The sequence below is a fragment of the Oncorhynchus keta genome, unplaced genomic scaffold (assembly GCF_023373465.1).
Source record: "Oncorhynchus keta strain PuntledgeMale-10-30-2019 unplaced genomic scaffold, Oket_V2 Un_contig_2743_pilon_pilon, whole genome shotgun sequence".
NCBI lineage: Eukaryota > Metazoa > Chordata > Actinopteri > Salmoniformes > Salmonidae > Oncorhynchus > Oncorhynchus keta.
In genome coordinates this window covers 50,467-72,586 of record NW_026285521.1, presented here as the reverse complement: position 1 = coordinate 72,586, position 22,120 = coordinate 50,467, and the positions used below count along the sequence as shown (strand labels likewise).

At 46.1% G+C, this 22,120-nt stretch overlaps 1 protein-coding gene and 2 long non-coding RNA genes across 20 annotated transcripts in view; 2 read left to right on the top strand and 1 right to left on the bottom strand.

Annotated features, from left to right (window-relative positions):
* Window positions 1-19,314, top strand: part of LOC127922871 (cyclin-D-binding Myb-like transcription factor 1) — a 36,498-nt gene extending 17,184 nt beyond the window's left edge. Inside the window, exons 3-15 of the mRNA XM_052506831.1 lie at window positions 9,306-9,391; window positions 9,811-9,910; window positions 10,043-10,119; window positions 10,387-10,544; window positions 11,628-11,660; window positions 11,739-11,848; window positions 13,344-13,572; window positions 14,059-14,210; window positions 14,627-14,797; window positions 15,405-15,484; window positions 15,589-15,747; window positions 18,757-19,056; window positions 19,293-19,314. Of these exons, the coding sequence (XP_052362791.1) occupies window positions 9,306-9,391; window positions 9,811-9,910; window positions 10,043-10,119; window positions 10,387-10,544; window positions 11,628-11,660; window positions 11,739-11,848; window positions 13,344-13,572; window positions 14,059-14,210; window positions 14,627-14,797; window positions 15,405-15,484; window positions 15,589-15,747; window positions 18,757-19,053 (1,652 nt within the window). The 3' untranslated portion in view covers window positions 19,054-19,056; window positions 19,293-19,314. The remainder of the gene's footprint in view (window positions 1-9,305; window positions 9,392-9,810; window positions 9,911-10,042; window positions 10,120-10,386; window positions 10,545-11,627; window positions 11,661-11,738; window positions 11,849-13,343; window positions 13,573-14,058; window positions 14,211-14,626; window positions 14,798-15,404; window positions 15,485-15,588; window positions 15,748-18,756; window positions 19,057-19,292) is intronic.
* On the top strand, window positions 806-6,039 carry LOC127922872 (uncharacterized). Its single transcript, XR_008112744.1, has 3 exons — window positions 806-964; window positions 2,600-3,253; window positions 5,728-6,039. It is a non-coding gene; the product is annotated as an uncharacterized LOC127922872 (long non-coding RNA).
* Window positions 19,315-19,623: 309 nt separating the features above from the next.
* LOC127922870 (uncharacterized) lies at window positions 19,624-21,603 on the bottom strand. 18 transcript variants are annotated; one of them, XR_008112726.1, is made up of 9 exons: window positions 21,417-21,563; window positions 21,045-21,122; window positions 20,849-21,004; window positions 20,595-20,750; window positions 20,322-20,555; window positions 20,007-20,162; window positions 19,930-19,968; window positions 19,813-19,890; window positions 19,624-19,773 (listed from the first exon to the last, which is right to left on the bottom strand). It is a non-coding gene; the product is annotated as an uncharacterized LOC127922870 (long non-coding RNA). The 18 variants fall into 18 exon arrangements; XR_008112737.1 differs by having other exon boundaries at window positions 19,667-19,812; window positions 19,852-19,968; window positions 20,046-20,162; window positions 20,205-20,360; window positions 20,517-20,555; XR_008112741.1 differs by adding an exon at window positions 20,244-20,321 and having other exon boundaries at window positions 19,667-19,812; window positions 19,852-19,968; window positions 20,046-20,162; window positions 20,517-20,555.
* Window positions 21,604-22,120: the final 517 nt, after the last annotated feature.

Here is a 22,120-nt window from a genome sequence, read left to right as displayed (position 1 = left end):
AGGGTGGTTAGTTATGATGCAGGGTGGGTGGTTAGTTAGGGTTATGATGCAGGGTGGTTAGTTATGATGCAGGGTGGTTAGTTATGATGCAGGGTGGTTAGTTATGATGCAGGGTGGTTAGTTATAATGCAGGGTGGTTATTATGATGCAGGGTGGTTAGTTATGATGCAGGGTGGTTAGTTATGATGCAGGGTGGTTAGTTATGATGCAGGGTGGTTAGTTATGATGCAGGGTGGTTAGTTATGGTTATGCAGGGTTATTAGTTATGATGCAGGGTGGTTAGTTATGATGCAGGGTGGTTAGTTATGGTGCAGGGTGGTTAGTTATGATGCAGGGTGGTTAGTTATGATGCAGGGTGGTTAGTTATGATGCAGGGTGGTTAGTTATGCAGGGTGGTTAGTTATGATGCAGGGTGGTTAGTTATGGTGCAGGGTGGTTAGTTATGATGCAGGGTGGTTAGTTATGATGCAGGGTGGTTAGTTATGATGCAGGGTGGTTAGTTATGATGCAGGGTGGTTAGTTATGATGCAGGGTGGTTAGTTATGATGCAGGGTGGTTAGTTATGGTGCAGGGTGGTTAATGATGCAGGGTGGTTAGTTATGATGCAGGGTGGTTAGTTATGATGCGGTGGTTAGTTATGGTGCAGGGTAGTTATGATGCAGGGTGGTTAGTTATGATGCAGGGTGGTTAGTTTGATGCAGGGTGGTTAGTTATGATGCAGGGTGGTTAGTTATGATGCAGGGTGGTTAGTTATAATGCAGGGTGGTTAGTTATGATGCAGGGTGGTTAGTTATAATTATGCAGGGTGGTTAGTTATGATGCAGGGTGGTTAGTTATGATGCAGGGTGGTTAGTTATGATGCAGGGTGGTTAGTTATGGTGCAGGGTGGTTAGTTATGATGCAGGGTGGTTAGTTATGATGCAGGGTGGTTAGTTATGATGCAGGGTGGTTAGTTATGATGCAGGTGGTTAGTTATGATGCATTATTATGATGCAGGTTATGATGAAGGGTGGTTAGTTATGATGCAGGGTGGTTAGTTATGATGCAGGGTGGTTAGTTATGGTGCAGGGTGGTTAGTTATGATGCAGGGTGGTTAGTTATGATGCAGGGTGGTTAATGGTGCAGGGTGGTTAGTTATGATGCAGGGTGGTTAGTTATGATGCAGGGTGGTTAGTTATGATGCAGGGTTAGTTATGATGCAGGGTGGTTAGTTATGATGCAGGGGTGGTTATTTGGTGCAGGGTGGTTAGTTATGATGCAGGGTGGTTAGTTATGATGCAGGGTGGTTACATGATGCAGGGTGGTTAGTTATGATGCAGGGTGGTTAGTTATGGTGCAGGGTGGTTAGTTATAATGCAGGGTGGTTAGTTATGATGCAGGGTGGTTAGTTATGATGCAGGGTGGTTAGTTATGATGCAGGGTGGTTAGTTATGATGCAGGGTGGTTAGTTATGACATGATGCAGGGTGGTTAGTTATGATGCAGGGTGGTTAGTTATGATGCAGGTTATGATGCAGGGTGGTTAGTTATGATGCAGGGTGGTTAGTGGTTAGTTTATTATGATGCAGGGTGGTTAGTTATGATGCAGGGGTGGTTAGTTATGATGCAGGGTGGTTAGTTATGATGCAGGGTGGTTAGTTATGATGCAGGGTGGTTAGTTATGATGCAGGGTGGTTAGTTATGATGCAGGGTGGTTAGTTATGGTGCAGGGTGGTTAGTTATGATGCAGGGTGGTTAGTTATAATGCAGGGTTATTTGATGCAGGGTGGTTAGTTATGATGCAGGGTGGTTAGTTATGATGCAGGGTGGTTAGTTACAGGGTGGTTATGCAGGGTAGTTATGATGCAGGGTGGTTAGTTATGATGCAGGGTGGTTAGTTATAATGCAGGGTGGTTAGTTATAATGCAGGGTGGTTAGTTATGCAGGGTGGTTAGTTATGATGCAGGGTGGTTAGTTATGATGCAGGGTGGTTAGTTATGATGCAGGGTGGTTAGTTATGATGCAGGGTGGTTAGTTATGATGCAGGGTGGTTATTATGATGCAGGGTGGTTAGTTATGATGCAGGGTGGTTAGTTATGATGCAGGGTGGTTAGTTATGATGCATTTAGTTATGATGCAGGGTGGTTAGTTATGTTAGTTATGATGCAGGGTGGTTAGTTATGGTGCAGGGTGGTTAGTTATGATGCAGGGTGGTTAGTTATGATGCAGGGTGGTTAGTTATGATGCAGGGTGGTTAGTTATGATGCAGGGTGGTTAGTTATGATGCAGGGTGGTTAGTTATGATGCAGGGTGGTTAGTTATGATGCAGGGTGGTTAGTTATGATGCAGGGTGGTTAGTTATGATGCAGGGTGGTTAGTTATGATGCAGGGTGGTTAGTTATGATGCAATGCAGGGTGGTTAGTTATGATGCAGGGTGGTTAGTTATGATGCAGGGTGGTTAGTTATGATTGGTTAGTGCATGCAGGGTGGTTAGTTATAATGCAGGGTGATGCAGGGTGGTTAGTTATGATGCAGGGTGGTTAGTTATGATGCAGGGTGGTTGGATTGGTTATTATGGTGGGTGGTTAGTTATGATGCAGGGTGGTTAGTTATGATGCAGGGTGGTTAGTTATGATGCAGGGTAGTTAGTTATGATGCAGGGTGGTTAGTTATGATGCAGGGTGGTTAGTTATGATGCAGGGTGGTTAGTTATGATGCAGGGTGGTTAGTTATGATGCAGGGTGGTTAGTTATGATGCAGGGTGGTTAGTTATGATGCAGGGTGGTTAGTTATGATGCAGGGTGGTTAGTTATGATGCAGGGTGGTTAGTTATGATGCAGGGTGGTTAGTTATGATGCAGGGTGGTTAGTTATAATGCAGGGTGGTTAGTTATGATGCAGGGTGGTTAGTTATGATGCAGGGTGGTTAGTTATGATGCAGGGTGGTTAGTTATGATGCAGGGTGGTTAGTTATGATGCAGGGTGGTTAGTTATGATGCAGGGTGGTTAGTTATGATGCAGGGTGGTTAGTTATGATGCAGGGTGGTTAGTTATGATGCAGGGTGGTTAGTTATGGTGCAGGGTGGTTAGTTATGATGCAGGGTGGTTAGTTATGATGCAGGGTGGTTAGTTATGATGCAGGGTGGTTAGTTATGATGCAGGGTGGTTAGTTATGGTGCAGGGTGGTTAGTTATGATGCAGGGTGGTTAGTTATGATGCAGGGTGGTTAGTTATGATGCAGGGTGGTTAGTTATGATGCAGGGTGGTTAGTTATGGTGCAGGGTGGTTAGTTATGATGCAGGGTGCAGGGTGGTTAGTTATGGGTTAGTTATGATGCAGGGTGGTTATTATGATGCAGGGTGGTTAGTTATGATGCAGGGTGGTTAGTTATGATGCAGGGTGGTTATTATGATGCAGGGTGGTTAGTTATGATGCAGGGTGGTTAGTTATGATGCAGGGTGGTTAGTTATGATGCAGGGTGGTTAGTTATGATGCAGGGTGGTTAGTTATGATGCAGGGTGGTTAGTTATGATGCAGGGTGGTTAGTTATGATGCAGGGTGGTTAGTTATGATGCAGGGTGGTTAGTTATGATGCAGGGTGGTTAGTTATGATGCAGGGTGGTTAGTTATGATGCAGGGTGGTTAGTTATGATGCAGGGTGGTTAGTTATGATGCAGGGTGGTTAGTTAGGATGCAGGGTGGTTAGTTATGATGCAGGGTGGTTAGTTATGATGCAGGGTGGTTAGTTATGATGCAGGGTGGTTAGTTCGGATGCAGGGTGGTTAGTTATGATGCAGGGTGGTTAGTTATGATGCAGGGTGGTTAGTTATGATGCAGGGTGGTTAGTTATGATGCAGGGTGGTTAGTTATGATGGTTAGTTATGATGCAGGGTGGTTAGTTATGATGCAGGGTGGTTAGTTATGATGCAGGGTGGTTAGTTATGATGCAGGGTGGTTAGTTATGCAGGGTGGTTAGTTATGATGGTTAGTTAGGGTGGTTAGTTATGATGCAGGGTGGTTAGTTATGATGCAGGGTGGTTAGTTATGATGCAGGGTGGTTAGTTATGATGCAGGGTGGTTAGTTATGATGCAGGGTGGTTAGTTATGATGCAGGGTGGTTAGTTATGATGCAGGGTGGTGGTTAGTTATGATGCAGGGTGGTGGTGATGCAGGGTGGTTAGTTATGATGCAGGGTGGTTAGTTATGGTGCAGGGTGGTTAGTTATGATGCAGGGTGGTTAGTTATGATGCAGGGTGGTTAGTTATGATGCAGGGTGGTTAGTTATGATGCAGTTAGTTATGATGCAGGGTGGTTAGTTATGATGCAGGGTGGTTAGTTATGATGCAGGGTGGTTAGTTATGATGCAGGGTGGTTAGTTATGATGCAGGGTGGTTAGTTATGATGCAGGGTGGTTAGTTATGATGCAGGGTGGTTAGTTATGATGCAGGGGTAGTTAGTGATGCAGGGTGGTGGTTAGTTATGATGCAGGGTGGTTAGTTATGATGCAGGGTGGTTAGTTATGATGCAGGGTGGTTAGTTATGATGCAGGGTGGTTAGATGCAGGGTGGTTAGTTATGGTGGTTAGTTTATGGATGCAGGGTGGTTAGTTATGATGCAGGGTGGTTAGTTATGATGCAGGGTGGTTAGTTATGATGCAGGGTGGTTAGTTATGGTGATGCAGGGTGGTTAGTTATGATGCAGGGTGGTTAGTTATGATGCAGGGTGGTTAGTTATGATGCAGGGTGGTTAGTTATGATGCAGGGTGGTTAGTTATGATGCAGGGTGGTTAGTTATGATGCAGGGTGGTTAGTTATGGTGCAGGGTGGTTAGTTATGATGCAGGGTGGTTAGTTATGATGCAGGGTGGTTAGTTATGATGCAGGGTGGTGGTTAGGATGCAGGGTGGTTAGTTATGATGCAGGGTGGTTAGTTATGATGCAGGGTGGTTAGTTATGGGCAGGGTGGTTAGTTATGATGCAGGGTGGTTAGTTATGATGCAGGGTGGTTAGTTATGATGCAGGGTGGTTAGTTATGATGCAGGGTGGTTAGTTAGATGCAGGGTGGTTAGTTATGATGCAGGGTGGTTAGTTATGATGCAGGGTATTATAATGCAGGGTGGTTAGTTATGATGCAGGGTGGTTAGTTATGATGCAGGGTGGTTAGTTATATGCAGGGTGGTTAGTTATGATGCAGGGTGGTTAGTTATGATGCAGGGTGGTTAGTTATTGCAGGGTGGTTAGTTATGATGCAGGGTGGTTAGTTATGATGCAGGGTGGTTAGTTATGATGCAGGGTGGTTAGTGCAGGATGCATGATGCAGGGTGGTTAGTTATGATGCAGGGTGGTTAGTTATGATGCAGGGTGGTTAGTTATATGCAGGGTGGTTAGTTATGATGCAGGGTGGTTAGTTATGATGCAGGGTGGTTAGTTATGATGCAGGGTGGTTAGTTATGATGGTTAGTTATGATGCAGGGTGGTTAGTTATGATGCAGGGTGGTTAGTTATGATGCAGGGTGGTTAGTTATGGTTGGTTAGTTATGATGCAGGGTGGTTAGTTATGATGCAGGGTGGTTAGTTATGATGCAGGGTGGTTAGTTATGATGCAGGGTGGTTAGTTATGATGCAGGGGTTAGTTATGATGCAGGGTGGTTAGTTATGATGCAGGGTGGTTAGTTATGATGCAGGATGCAGGGTGGTTAGTTATGATGCAGGGTCATTTATATTGTGTTATGATGCAGGGTGGTTAGTTAGATGCAGGGTGGTTAGTTATGATGCAGGGTGGTTAGTTATGATGCAGGGTGGTTAGTTATGATGCAGGGTAGTTAGTTATGATGCAGGGTGGTTAGTTATGATGCAGGGTGGTTAGTTATGATGCAGGGTGGTTAGTTATGATGCAGGGGGGTTAGTTATAATGCAGGGTGGTCATTTATAATGCAGGGTGGTTAGTTATCTGCACTGAAGTCTAACAAGACATCCCCCACAATCATTTTCTCATCAATTCCTCTCAGCCAATCATCAGTCATTTGTGCTGTGCTTGTTGAATGTCTTCTTCCACACTGACTTACTTATGATTCAAAAGTACAATTCTTGTCTTTCATAATTTAACAGTTTTTACAGTAATTTTCTTAATGGGTTCATGTTTATTAGTAACAGGAATAAGCAATTACATAAATGTGTCAAGTGCAGCTCCTCATTACACACCACAGACCAGCAGCGTCTGGTTGCTCCTCATTACACACCACAGACCAGCAGCGTCTGGTTGCTCGTCATTACACATCACAGACCAGCAGCGTCTGGTTGCTCCTCATTACACACCACAGACCAGCAGCGTCTGGTTGCTCCTCATTACACACCACAGACCAGCAGCGTCTGGTTGCTCCTCATTACACACCACAGACCAGCAGCGTCTGGTTGCTCCTCATTACACACCACAGACCAGCAGCGTCTGGTTGCTCCTCATTACACACCACAGACCAGCAGCATCTGGTTGCTCCTCATTAAACACCACAGACCAGCAGCGTCTGGTTGCTCCTCATTACACACCACAGACCAGCAGCGTCTGGTTGCTCCTCATTACACACCACAGACCAGCAGCATCTGGTTGCTCCTCATTAAACACCACAGACCAGCAGCACCTGGTTGCTCCTCATTACACACCACAGACCAGCAGCGTCTGGTTGCTCCTCATTACACACCACAGACCAGCAGCGTCTGGTTGCTCCTCATTACACACCACAGACCAGCAGCGTCTGGTTGCTCCTCATTACACACCACAGACCAGCAGCGTCTGGTTGCTCCTCATTACACACCACAGACCAGCAGCGTCTGGTTGCTCCTCATTACACACCACAGACCAGCAGCGTCTGGTTGCTCCTCATTACACACCACAGACCAGCAGCGTCTGGTTGCTCCTCATTACACACCACAGACCAGCAGCGTCTGGTTGCTCCTCATTACACACCACAGACCAGCAGCGTCTGGTTGCTCCTCATTACACACCACAGACCAGCAGCGTCTGGTTGCTCCTCATTACACACCACAGACCAGCAGCGTCTGGTTGCTCCTCATTACACACCACAGACCAGCAGCGTCTGGTTGCTCCTCATTACACACCACAGACCAGCAGCGTCTGGTTGCTCCTCATTACACACCACAGACCAGCAGCGTCTGGTTGCTCCTCATTACACACACAGACCAGCAGCGTCTGGTTGCTCCTCATTACACACCACAGACCAGCAGCGTCTGGTTGCTCCTCATTACACACCACAGACCAGCAGCGTCTGGTTGCTCCTCATTACACACCACAGACCAGCAGCGTCTGGTTGCTCCTCATTACTCACCACAGACCAGCAGCGTCTGGTTGCTCCTCATTACACACCACAGACCAGCAGCGTCTGGTTGCTCCTCATTACACACCACAGACCAGCAGCGTCTGGTTGCTCCTCATTACACACCACAGACCAGCAGCGTCTGGTTGCTCCTCATTACTCACCACAGACCAGCAGCGTCTGGTTGCTCCTCATTACTCACCACAGACCAGCAGCGTCTGGTTGCTCCTCATTACACACCACAGACCAGCAGCGTCTGGTTGCTCCTCATTACACACCACAGACCAGCAGCGTCTGGTTGCTCCTCATTACACACCACAGACCAGCAGCGTCTGGTTGCTCCTCATTACTCACCACAGACCAGCAGCGTCTGGTTGCTCCTCATTACTCACCACAGACCAGGAAATAATTTTTACATCATCAACATATGAATCACTACAAAACTTCTTGTATGACCTCTTGAACCCTATATTAGGTCCAGCCTGACCTCTTATACACTATATTAGGCCCAGCCTGTCCTCTTATACACTATATTAGGCCCAGCCTGTCCTCTTATACACTATATTAGGCCCAGCCTGTCCTCTTATACACTATATTAGGCCCAGCCTGACCTCTTATACACTATATTAGGCCCAGCCTGACCTCTTATACACTATATTAGGCCCAGCCTGACCTCTTATACACTATATTAGGCCCAGCCTGACCTCTTATACACTATATTAGGCCCAGCCTGACCTCTTATACACTATATTAGGCCCAGCCTGACCTCTTATACACTATATTAGGCCCAGCCTGACCTCTTATACACTATATTAGGCCCAGCCTGACCTCTTATACACTATATTAGGCCCAGCCTGACCTCTTATACACTATATTAGGCCCAGCCTGACCTCTTATACACTATATTAGGCCCAGCCTGACCTCTTATACACTATATTAGGCCCAGCCTGACCTCTTATACACTATATTAGGCCCAGCCCCTCTTATACACTATATTAGCCCAGCCTGACCTCTTATACACTATATTAGGCCCAGCCTGTCCTCTTATACTCTATATTAGGCCCAGCCTGACCTCTTATACACTATATTAGGCCCAGCCTGTCCTCTTATACACTATATTAGGCCCAGCCTGACCTCTTATACACTATATTAGGCCCAGCCTGACCTCTTATACACTATATTAGGCCCAGCCTGACCTCTTATACACTATATTAGGCCCAGCCTGACCTCTTATACACTATATTAGGCCCAGCCTGACCTCTTATACACTATATTAGGCCCAGCCTGTCCTCTTATACTCTATATTAGGCCCAGCCTGACCTCTTATACACTATATTAGGCCCAGCATGACCTCTTATACACTATATTCGGCCCAGCCTGACCTCTTATACACTATATTAGGCCCAGCCTGTCCTCTTATACTCTATATTAGGCCCAGCCTGACCTCTTATACACTATATTAGGCCCAGCCTGACCTCTTATACACTATATTAGGCCCAGCCTGACCTCTTATACACTATATTAGGCCCAGCCTGTCCTCTTATACACTATATTAGGCCCAGCCTGACCTCTTATACACTATATTAGGCCCAGTATGACCTCTTTGGAACAGCCTGACCTCTTATACACTAGATATGTCCTCTTATACACTATATTAGGATCCAGCCTCCTGTGGTTTTCCTAGATATGGCTACTATATTGTGATCACTACATCCTATGGATTTCGATACTGCTTTAAAACAAGTTTCTGCAGCATTAGTAAAGATATGATCAGTACATATTGATGATTTAATTCCTATGCTGTTTGTAAATACCCTGGTGGGTTGACTGATAACCTGAGGCATTCAGGGCAATTAGGGGGACATCATGTGAGTTACTTACATTGTATCTGCCAATGCCCCTAGGACCATGTACATTTAATGCAGCATTATGATGACTCATTGTCACAATGGTAGGGATGAACTGAGCTGGTCTTGGGTCATTGATAAGTCATTGTTTCAGTGTCAGAGGGAGACGAGAGCTTCGAGGTGACAATGACCGCCACCGACGACAGTGACATTACGGAAGAGGGGGTGGCCCAGATACAGGTACCTGACAAACCCCTCCCACGACCTCTTTCTCTCCTCTCATTCTCTCCTCTTCCTCTCTTCTCCTCTGATTCTCTCTCCTCTTCTCATTCTCTCTCCTCTCCTCGTCTCCTCTCTTCTCCTCTGATTCTCTCTCCTCTCATTCTCTCTCCTCTCCTCCTCCTCTCTTCTCCTCTCCTCGTCTCCTCTCTTCTCCTCTGATTCTCTCTCTTCTCATTCTCTCCTCTCCTCCTCCTTTCATTCTCTCTCCTCTCCTCTTCTTCTCTCTCCTCTCCTCGTCTCTTCTCCTCTTCTTCTCTCTCCTCTTCTTCTCTCTCCTCTCCTCGTCTCTTCTCCTCTCCTCTTCTCCTCTCTCCTTTCATTCTCTCTCCTCTCCCCCTCCCGTCCTTTTAATTATTCTTTACTGTGTGTGTGTGTAGATCTTGCAGAGTGAGGATCCTCAGAACAGTGAAGAGATATCTCCTGTCAGCCAGGCCTGGTTCACCACCAAGGAGGATAAAGACACACTGGTTAACAAAGGCACATGGAGCTTGCTACATATATCTGTGGTTGGTCAGTGGGTTTACGCAGGCTGTGATTGGTCAGTGGGTTTACGCAGGCTGTGATTGGTCAGTGGGCTAACAGAGGCTGTGATTGGTTGTTTGTCTGCAGGTCATAAGTGGAAACAAGGCATGTGGTCTAAAGAGGAGATCGACCTCCTGATGAGCAACATCCAACAATATGTGAAGGTACACACACACACACACACATACACACACACACACACACACACACACACACACACACACACACACACACACACACACATATACACACACACACACACATACACACACACACACACACACACACACACACACACACACACACACACACACACACACATACACATACACATACACATACACATACACACACACACACACACACACGGTAAGAGTTCCCACCAGGTGACTTGTGTTAGGGAGTCTGTACTACTTTGTGTGTGTGTGCAGGGTCGGGGAATGGAGGACCCAGCTGAGATCATCTTTGAGATGTCTAAGGAGGAGCGTAAGGATTTCTACCGCAGCGTGGCCTGGGGTCTGAACCGACCGCTGTTCGCCGTCTACCGACGAGTCCTCCGCATGTACGATAACCGCAACCATGTGGGCAAGTCAGTACCCCCCCCCCACACACACCATCATAGTAACCCCTCCCCCCACACACTTCATCATACCTCCTCCCCCCCCCACACACACATAGTAAACCCCTCCCCACACACACCATCATAGTAACCCCTCCCCCACACACACCATCATATCAACCCCTCCCCCACACACACCATCATATCAACCCCTCCCCACACCACCATCATATCAACCCCTCCCCCACACACACCATAGTAACCCCTCCCCCACACACACCATCATAGTAACCCCTCCCCCACACACACCATCATAGTAACCCCCCCCCCACACACCATCATAGTAACCCCTCCCCCACACACACCATCATAGTAACCCCTCCCCCACACACACCATCATAGTAACCCCTCCCCCACACACACCATCATATCAACCCCTCCCCCACACACACCATCATAGTAACCCCTCCCCCACACACACCATCATAGTAACCCCTCCCCCCACACACACCATCATAGTAACCCCTCCCCCCACACACCATCATAGTAACCCCTCCCCCACACACACCATCATAGTAACCCCTCCCCCCACACACACCATCATCAACCCCCTCCCCCACACCTCCCCCTCCCCCACACACCCATCATAGTAACCCCTCCCCCACACACACCATCATAGTAACCCCTCCCCCACACACACCATCATAGTAACCCCCCCCCACACACCATCATATCAACCCCTCCCCCACACACACCATCATATCAACCCCTCCCCACACACACCATCATAGTAACCCCTCCCCCACACACACCATCATAGTAACCCCTCCCCCACACACACCATCATAGTAACCCCTCCCCCACACACACACCATCATAGTAACCCCTCCCCCACACACACCATCATAGTAACCCCTCCCCCACACACACCATCATAGTAACCCCTCCCCACACACACACCATCATAGTCAACCCCTCCCCCACACACACCATCATATCAACCCCTCCCCCACACACACACATCATACCCCCCTCCCCCAGACACACAGAGTTTTGGTGGGTTGGTGTGTGTGAGCTGATGTTGTTGTTGTTGTTGCTGTTGTTGTTGTAAAGGTACTCTCCTGAGGAGATCAACAAGCTGAAAGAGTGAGTATGACATCACTTCCTCCTCTAAATGTGTCTCCAGTCCATATGTGCTGCAGTCTGAGGATGTGATGTGTTTAGGCTGAGACAGAAGCATGGTAATGACTGGGCCACCATAGGAGCCGCTCTGGGCCGCAGCGCCTCGTCTGTTAAAGACCGCTGCCGACTAATGAAGGACACCTGCAACACAGGTCAGACACTTTGTCCTGGAGGGTTTATGCTTTAGGAAGCAGGTCAGACACTTTCTCCTGGAGGGTTTATGCTTTAGGAAGCAGGTCAGATACTTTCTCCTGGAGGGTTTATGCTTTAGGAAGCAGGCCAGATAGCATAAACCCTCCAGGATAAACTTTAGGAAGCAGGTCAGACACTTTGTCCTGGAGGGTTTATGCTTTAGGAAGCAGGTCAGACACTTTATCCTGGAGGGTTTATGCTTTAGGAAGCAGGTCAGACACTTTATCCTGGAGGGTTTATGCTTTAGGAAGCAGGTCAGACACTTTCTCCTGGAGGGTTTATGCTTTAGGAAGCAGGCCAGATACTTTATCCTGGAGGGTTTATGCTTTAGGAAGCAGGCCAGATACTTTATCCTGGAGGGTTTATGCTTTAGGAAGCAGGTCAGATACTTTCTCCTGGAGGGTTTATGCTTTAGGAAGCAGGTCAGATACTTTATCCTGGAGGGTTTATGCTTTAGGAAGCTGGTCAGACACTTTATCCTGGAGGGTTTATGCTTTAGGAAGCAGGTCAGATACTTTATCCTGGAGGGGTTATGCTTTAGGAAGCAGGTCAGACACTTTATCCTGGAGGGTTTATGCTTTAGGAAGCAGGTCAGATACTTTATCCTGGAGGGTTTATGCTTTAGGAAGCAGGCCAGATACTTTATCCTGGAGGGTTTATGCTTTAGGAAGCAGGCCAGATAGCATAAACCCTCCAGGATAAACTTTAGGAAGCAGGCCAGATACTTTATCCTGGAGGGTTTATGCTTTAGGAAGCAGGTCAGACACTTTATCCTGGAGGGTTTATGCTTTAGGAAGCAGGCCAGATACTTTATCCTGGAGGGTTTATGCTTTAGGAAGCAGGTCAGACACTTTATCCTGGAGGGTTTATGCTTTAGGAAGCAGGTCAGATACTTTATCCTGGAGGGTTTATGCTTTAGGAAGCAGGTCAGACACTTTATCCTGGAGGGTTTATGCTTTAGGAAGCAGGCCAGATACTTTATCCTGGAGGGTTTATGCTTTAGGAAGCAGGCCAGATAGCATAAACCCTCCAGGATAAACTTTAGGAAGCAGGCCAGATACTTTATCCTGGAGGGTTTATGCTTTAGGAAGCAGGTCAGACACTTTATCCTGGAGGGTTTATGCTTTAGGAAGCAGGCCAGATACTTTATCCTGGAGGGTTTATGCTTTAGGAAGCAGGTCAGACACTTTATCCTGGAGGGTTTATGCTTTAGGAAGCAGGTCAGATACTTTCTCCTGGAGGGTTTATGCTTTAGGAAGCAGGTCAGACACTTTATCCTGGAGGGTTTATGCTTTAGGAAGCAGGTCAGACACTTTCTCCTGGGGGGTTTATGCTTTAGGAAGCAGGTCAGATACTTTATCCTGGAGGGTTTATGCTTTAGGAAGCAGGTCAGATACTTTATCCTGGAGGGTTTATGCTTTAGGAAGCGGGACTTACAGTTGTCTGTGTGTGTAGGGAAGTGGAGTGAGGAGGAGGAGAGGCGTCTATCGGACAGTGTCTACGCCCTGGCGGGTGTGTGTCCGGGCCGTGCGGTGACGGGCGGGGTGTCGTGGGCGGCTGTAGCTGATCTGGTGGGAACGCGGTCGGAGAAACAGTGTCGCTCTAAATGGCTCAACTACCTCAACTGGAAACAGAGTGGAGGGACGGAGTGGACCAAAGACCAGGATCTCAGCTTAGTACACAGGTAGGGAGTGGTCTGGGTGGTGGGGGTTGGGTATCTGGGTGGTGGGGGTCTGGGTGGTGGGGGTCTGGGTGGTGGGGGTCTGGGTGGTGGGGGTTGGGTATCTGGGTGGTGGGGGTCTGGGTGGTGGGGGTCTGGGTGGTGGGGTTCTGGGTGGTGGGGGTCTAGGTGGTGGGGGTCTGGGTGGTGGGGGTCTAGGTGGTGGGGGTCTGGGTGGTGGGGTCTGGGTGGTGGGGTCTGGGTGGTGGGGGTCTGGGTGGTGGGGGTCTAGGTGGTGGGGTTCTGGGTGGTGGGGTTCTGGGTGGTGGGGTTCTGGGTGGTGGGGTCTGGGTGGTGGGGGTCTGGGTGGGTAATTACATTTATTAGAAAGCAGAATTCAAACCAGCTTTATTGATGAAAGTACCTTTATCTGGTGTCTACTTCTTCTGGCTTACTCTCTCTCCGTGTGTGTGTGTGTGTGTGTGTGTGTGTGTGTGTGTGTGTGTGCAGGATAGTGGAGTTGGATGTGGATGATGAGAATGAGTTAAAGTGGGAGGAGCTTGCGGGGGGGTGGAGCAGTGTTCGCTCTCCTCAGTGGCTCAGATCTAAGTGGTGGAGCATCAAGAGACAAGTAGCCAATCACAAGGAACTGCCCTTCCACGGTAACACCCCTGGGCCTCACCTCTGACCCTTACCTCATCACTTCTCACCTCTGACCTGACCCTTACCTTTCCTCACCTCTGACCCTTATCTCTCATCACTCCTCACCTCTAACCCCTTACTCTGACCTCTGACCCTTACCTCTCCTCACCTCTGACCCGACCTCTCCTCACCCCTGACGCTTTCCTCACCTCTAACCCCTGACGCTTACCTCTCCTCACCTCTAACCCCTGACGCTTACCTCTCCTCACCTCACCCCTGACGCTTACCTCTCCTCACCTCATCTCTGACGCTTACCTCTCCTCACCTCTGACCCCTGACCTCTCATATCCAGTATCAGCAACATGTTTAAATCATACATGTTAACAAACTAGTGATAGTGTTACTACTGCAGATAATACTGTGTGTTTGTGTGTAGTGTTACTGAAGGGTCTTCAGGAGTTGATGGAGACTCAGGTGCCGTTAGGGGCGGGCACTGGGCCAGGTAGCCCTTCCCTGCAGATCCGAGTCACGCGATTGGAGGAGTGCTGTAGCTCCCCCTCCCGGCCCGTCACAGCACTGCAGATCCCCCTGCAGATCACACACCTGGGTCAGTACAAGGGAGGGGAAGTAAGGGTGTGTAGTGACTGGTGTGTCTATCAGCCTCAGACAGTGCTGGTGTGTGTGTGTGTGTGTGTGTGTGTGGGTGTGTGTGTACTGACTGGTGTCTCTATCAGCCTCAGACAGTGCTGGTGTGTGTGTGTGGGTGTGTGTGTACTGACTGGTGTCTCTATCAGCCTCAGACAGTGCTGGTGTGTGAGTGGGTGTGTGTGTACTGACTGGTGTCTCTATCAGCCTCAGACAGTGCTGTGTGTGTGTGTGGGTGTGTGTGTACTGACTGGTGTCTCTATCAGCCTCAGACAGTGCTGGTGTGTGTGTGTGAGTGGGTGTGTGGGTGTGTGTGTACTGACAGGTGTCTCTATCAGCCTCAGACAGTGCTGGTGTGTGTGTGTGAGTGGGTGTGTGTGTGTGTGTGTACTGACTGGTGTCTCTATCAGCCTCAGACAGTGCTGGTGTGTGTGTGTGTGTGTGTGTGTGTGTGTGAGTGGGTGTGTGGGTGTGTGTGTACTGACTGGTGTCTCTATCAGCCTCAGACAGTGCTGGTGTGTGTGTGTGTGTGAGTGGTGTGTGTGTGTACTGACTGGTGTCTCTATCAGCCTCAGACAGTGCTGGTGCCAGTGACACAGAGACCATCACCCTCAACACTGCTGCTCTGCAGACCTTACAGATCCTACCTGTGAGTTGGATTAGACCATAATATTACCTTTTAGATGTAGACACAATGTTGATGTAATCCTCTTTTAATCTCACTATCACAACAATCACTGTGTGTGTGTGTAGTCTTTCCACCTGCACCCTACAGGGACTCCAGGGACATACTTCCTTCAGACAGCAGCCAATCAGAGCCTGCCGCTCAGCCTTTCCAGCAATCCCACCGTCACACTGACGGCGAGCTCCTCCCCCTCGTCCCCAGAACACATCATCCTACACAGCCTCTCGGTGAGTGTTAGGGATGGAGCCACGTTTACAGAATGGGTCAACATTCAGTGGACATCCCTGTGAGTGTCTTTCAGAACCCCTCCTAAAACCCCACCGGTTAGGTTTTGGTTGTCAGTAGTGACATTTAGTTAATTCCCCTGTTTGAGCGACAATTTTTGTTTTTCTTGCTGGGGAAGTAATCTAATAATTGATTCAGCTTTCTGTACAATAGAAGATATTTAAACCCAGACAGCTTTTAGAGAAACACTTGTGACCGATTATGATAAATAACGTTCAGTCTCTCAGTTATATTATGATAAATAACGTTTAGTCTCTCAGTTATATTATGATAAATAACGTTTAGTCTCAGTTATATTATGATAAATAACGTTTAGTCTCTCAGTTATATTATGATAAATAACGTTTAGTCTCTCAGTTATATTATGATAAATAACGTTCAGTCTCTCAGTTATATTATGATAAATAACGTTTAGTCTCTCAGTTATATTATGATAAATAACATTCAGTCTCTCAGTTATATTATGATAAATAACGTTTAGTCTCTCAGTTATATTATGATAAATAACGTTTAGTCTCTCAGTTATATTATGATAAATAACGTTTAGTCTCTCAGTTATATTATGATAAATAACGTTTAGTCTCTCAGTTATATTATGATAAATAACGTTTAGTCTCTCTGTTATATTATGATAAATAACGTTTAGTCTCTCTGTTATATTATGATAAATAACGTTCAGTCTCTCTGTTATATTATGATAAATAACGTTTTAAATATGATAAATAACGTTCAGTCTCATATTATGATCTCTCTCTCAGTTATATTATGATAAATAACGTTCAGTCTCTCAGTTATATTATGATAAATAACGTTTAGTCTCTCAGTTATATTATGATAAATAACGTTTAGTCTCTCAGTTATATTATGATAAATAACGTTCAGTCTCTGTTATATTATGATAAATAACATTCAGTCTCTCAGTTATATTATGATAAATAACGTTCAGTCTCTCAGTTATATTATGATAAATAACGTTTAGTCTCTCAGTTATATTATGATAAATAACGTTTAGTCTCTCAGTTATATTATGATAAATAACATTCAGTCTCTCAGTTATATTATGATAAATAACGTTTAGTCTCTCAGTTATATTATGATAAATAACGGTTAGTCTCTCAGTTATATTATGATAAATAACGTTTAGTCTCTCAGTTATATTATGATAAATAACGTTTAGTCTCTCAGTTATATTATGATAAATAACGTTTAGTCTCTCAGTTATATTATGATAAATAACATTCAGTCTCTCAGTTATATTATGATAAATAACGTTTAGTCTCTCAGTTATATTATGATAAATAACGTTTAGTCTCTCAGTTATATTATGATAAATAACGTTTAGTCTCTCAGTTATATTATGATAAATAACGTTTAGTCTCTCAGTTATATTATGATAAATAACATTCAGTCTCTCTGTTATATTATGATAAATAACGTTTAGTCTCTCAGTTATATTATGATAAATAACGTTTAGTCTCTCAGTTATATTATGATAAATAACATTCAGTCTCTCAGTTATATTATGATAATAGTCCTTAGTTAGTAATATACCCCTGGTGAACTAGTCCTTAGTTAGTAATATACCCCTGGTGAACTAATCCTTAGTTAGTAATATACCCCTGGTGAACTAGTCCTTAGTAATATACCCCTGGTGAACTAGTCCTTACTAATATACCCCTGGTGAACTAGTCCTTAGTTAGTAATATACCCCTGGTGAACTAGTCCTTAGTAATATACCCCTGGTGAACTAGTCCTTACTAATATACCCCTGGTGAACTAGTCCTTAGTTAGTAATATACCCCTGGTGAACTAGTCCTTAGTAATATACCCCTGGTGAACTAGTCCTTAGTTAGTAATATACCCCTGGTGAACTAGTCCTTAGTAATATACCCCTGGTGAACTAGTCCTTAGTTAGTAATATACCCCTGGTGAACTAGTCCTTAGTTAGTAATATACCCCTGGTGAACTAGTACTTAGTAATATACCCCTGGTGAACTAGTCCTTAGTAATATACCCCGGGTGAACTAGTCCTTAGTAATATACCCCTGGTGAACTAGTCCTTAGTTAGTAATATACCCCTGGTGAACTAGTCCTTAGTTAGTAATATACCCCTGGTGAACTAGTCCTTAGTTAGTAACATACCCCTGGTGAACTAGTCCTTAGTTAGTAATATACCCCTGGTGAACTAGTCCTTAGTTAGTAATATACCCCTGGTGAACTAGTCCTTAGTTAGTAATATACCCCTGGTGAACTAGTCCTTAGTTAGTAATATACCCCTGGTGAACTAGTCCTTCGTTAGTAATATACCCCTGGTGAACTAGTCCTTCGTTAGTAATATACCCCTGGTGAACTAGTCCTTAGTTAATAATATACCCCTGGTGAACTAGTCCTTAGTTAGTAATATACCCCTGGTGAACTAGTCCTTAGTTAGTAATATACCCCTGGTGAACTAGTCCTTAGTTAGTAATATACCCCTGGTGAACTAGTCCTTAGTTAGTAATATACCCCTGGTGAACTAGTCCTTAGTTAGTAATATACCCCTGGTGAACTAGTCCTTAGTTAGTAATATACCCCTGGTGAACTAGTCCTGAGTTAGTAATATACCCCTGGTGAACTAGTCCTGAGTTAGTAATATACCCCTGGTGAACTAGTCCTTAGTTAGTAACATATCCCTGGTGAACTAGTCCTTAGTTAGTAATATACCCCTGGTGAACTAGTCCTTAGTAATATACCCCTGGTGAACTAGTCCTTAGTAATATACCCCTGGTGAACTAGTCCTTAGTAATATACCCCTGGTGAACTAGTCCTTAGTTAGTAATATACCCCTGGTGAACTAGTCCTTAGTAATATACCCCTGGTGAACTAGTCCTTAGTAATATTGTTAAAATAATGTTCACACCCATAGAAACGAATTATCTGACTTTAAGTGCAGCATGTTTTTTTGTTGTCAGACGGAGGGTCTTTGTTCCAATGACAGCGTCATCATTCAGACGGTCACCTCTGACCACAGCTCTCCAGAGCCTCTTTGCCAATCAGAGCTGGTTGTGGAGATGCAGGGGGAGGAGCCAGAGCAGAACTTCCTGATTGGTTCCTCACAAGGCGGCGCCACCGAGACTCTGGAGCCAATGACAGACAGCTTTACTGCCAAGGTCCTGGACTCTCCCTCTCAGGAGCAGGCGGTGGATTCTGGGATAGCTAAGGGGGCGGTGCTTATCAAGTTTCTCCTACAAATGTCAGCAGCACACTGACAGGTAATGTCACTCACTCACTCACTCACCACTCACTCAGTCACACTCACTCACTCACTCACTCACCACCACCACCACTCACCACCACCACTCACTCACTCACTCACTCACTCACTCACTCACTCACTCACTCAGCTCACTCACTCACTCACTCACCACTCACTCACCACTCACCACACCACTCACCACCACTCACCACTCACTCACTCACTCACTCTCATCTCATCCTCCTTCTTCAGATCTGATCCTGGAGAACCAAGAAGAAGTCCAGGATGTCTCTGACTGAGCTGGATGACATCATCACTGATGGAGCCCATCAAACAGCAGAGTGGACATCATTTTGGACATTATTTCTGATTGGCTGAGTTGGCCATTAAAGCCCCTCCCCTTTAAATGTTTTATTGGGTATGGCAGTAATACTGGTATGTACACCGCCTTCAAACCCCAACCAAGAAGAAGTTCTCTTGGGTCAGAGGTGAGACTGTGATGTCATTGTGGGCTCCTGTGGGGGCCGGCCTGACCGTGTGTGTGAGAGAGAGTGAGTGTGTTGCAGAACGGCTTTTCCAAACTGTCCATTATAAAGACTGCAGCCAGAGCCACAGATATACACTGAGTGGACAAAGAACTTCCTAATATTGAGTTGCAACCCCATGTCAGAAGGCTATAAAATCCTTATTTAACCTGTCTCCTCTCCTTCATCTACTCTGAAGGGGATTTAACCTGTCTCCTCTCCTTCATCTACTCTGAAGTGGATTTAACCTGTCTCCTCTCCTTCATTTACTCTGAAGGGGATTTAACCTGTCTCCTCTCCTTCATCTACTCTGAAGGGGATTTAACCTGTCTCCTCTCCTTCATCTACTCTGAAGGGGATTTAACCTGTCTCCTCTCCTTCATCTACTCTGAAGTGGATTTAACCTGTCTCCTCTCCTTCATCTACTCTGAAGGGATTTAACCTGTCTCCTCTCCTTCATTTACTCTGAAGGGGATTTAACCTGTCTCCTCTCCTTCATCTACTCTGAAGGGGATTTAACCTGTCTCCTCTCCTTCATCTACTCTGAAGGGGATTTAACCTGTCTCCTCTCCTTCATCTACTCTGAAGTGGATTTAACCTGTCTCCTCTTCCTACTCATCTACTCTGAAGGGGATTTAACCTGTCTCCTCTCCTTCATCTACTCTGAAGGGGATTTAACCTGTCTCCTCTCCTTCATCTACTCTGAAGTGGATTTAACCTGTCTCCTCTCCTTCATCTACTCTGAAGGGGATTTAACCTGTCTCCTCTCCTTCATCTACTCTGAAGGGGATTTAACCTGTCTCCTCTCCTTCATCTACTCTGAAGGGGATTTAACCTGTCTCCTCTCCTTCATCTACTCTGAAGGGGATTTAACCTGTCTCCTCTCCTTCATCTACTCTGAAGGGGATTTAACCTGTCTCCTCTCCTTCATCTACTCTGAAGGGGATTTAACCTGTCTCCTCTCCTTCATCTACCCTGAAGGGGATTTAACCTGTCTCCTCTCCTTCATCTACTCTGAAGGGGATTTAACCTGTCTCCTCTCCTTCATCTACCCTGAAGGGGATTTAACCTGTCTCCTCTCCTTCATCTACCCTGAAGGGGATTTAACCTGTCTCCTCTCCTTCATCTACCCTGAAGGGGATTTAACCTGTCTCCTCTCCTTCATCTACTCTGAAGTGGATTTAACCTGTCTCCTCTCCTTCATCTACTCCTCAGTGGGATTTAACCTGTCTCTCCTCTCCTTCATCTACTCTGAAGGGGATTTGTCTCCTCTCCTTCATCTACCTGTCTCCTCTCCTTCATCTACCCTGAAGTGGATTTAACCTGTCTCCTCTCCTTCATCTACTCTGAAGGGGATTTAACCTGTCTCCTCTCCTTCATCTACTCTGAAGTGGATTTAACCTGTCTCCTCTCCTTCATCTACTCTGAAGTGGATTTAACCTGTCTCCTCTCCTTCATCTACTCCTGAAGTGGATTTAACCTGTCTCCTCTCCTTCATCTACTCTGAAGGGGATTTAACCTGTCTCCTCTCCTTCATCTACCCTGAAGTGGATTTAACCTGTCTCCTCTCCTTCATCTTCATCTACTCTGAACTCTGGGATTTAACCTGTCTCCTCTCCTTCATCTACCCTGAAGTGGATTTAACTGTCTCCTCTCCTTCATCTAAGGGGATTTAACTCTGAAGGGGATTTAACCTGTCTCCTCTCCTTCATCTATCTACCTGAAGTGGATTTAACCTGTCTCCTCTCCTTCATCTACTCTGAAGGGGATTTAACCTGTCTCCCTCTCCTTCATCTACCTGAAGTGGATTTAACCTGTCTCCTCTCCTTCATCTACTCTGAAGGGATTTAACCTGTCTCCTCTCCTTCATCTACTCTGAAGGGGATTTAACCTGTCTCCTCTCCTTCATCTACTCTGAAGGGGATTTAACCTGTCTCCTCTCCTTCATCTACTCTGAAGGGGATTTAACCTGTCTCCTCTCCTTCATCTACTCTGAAGGGGATTATAATAAGGGATCCTATCACCTGGTCAGTCTGTCATGGATAGTGTTCTTAATGTTTTGTCCACTCAGTGTCGTTCTAGATTCTCTGGTTGTTCCACCTCAGAACAGCATCCTACAGTTTGTCGGTCCCAGTGTTTCTGATGGAACCGTCTGCCTACTGACCACACAAAGAACAGGACAGATTCTCATTCATCTGACACTGTGAACTATATCTGCATTTAGTTTATTTATGTGTAATAAAAACTCCCACAGTTGCTACTCTGGTGTGTTTTAGTACTGCCTGACGATCGTCCGACACTTTATCCCCATTTAGTTATACCTGCTCCTTTGTCCTGATCTCGTCCACATTCTGATTTAACATTTTGAGACAGGTGTTGGCAGGTTTACATTGACCTGGGTTTACCAATATTGCGAAGGGTATTCCTACCAGGCCTGCAACATTCAGGCCCTACCCTACGCAGGCCTGCAACATTCAGGCCCTACCCTACCCAGGCCTGCAACATTAAGGACCTGCAACATTCAGGCCCTACCCTACCCAGGCCTGCAAAATTCAG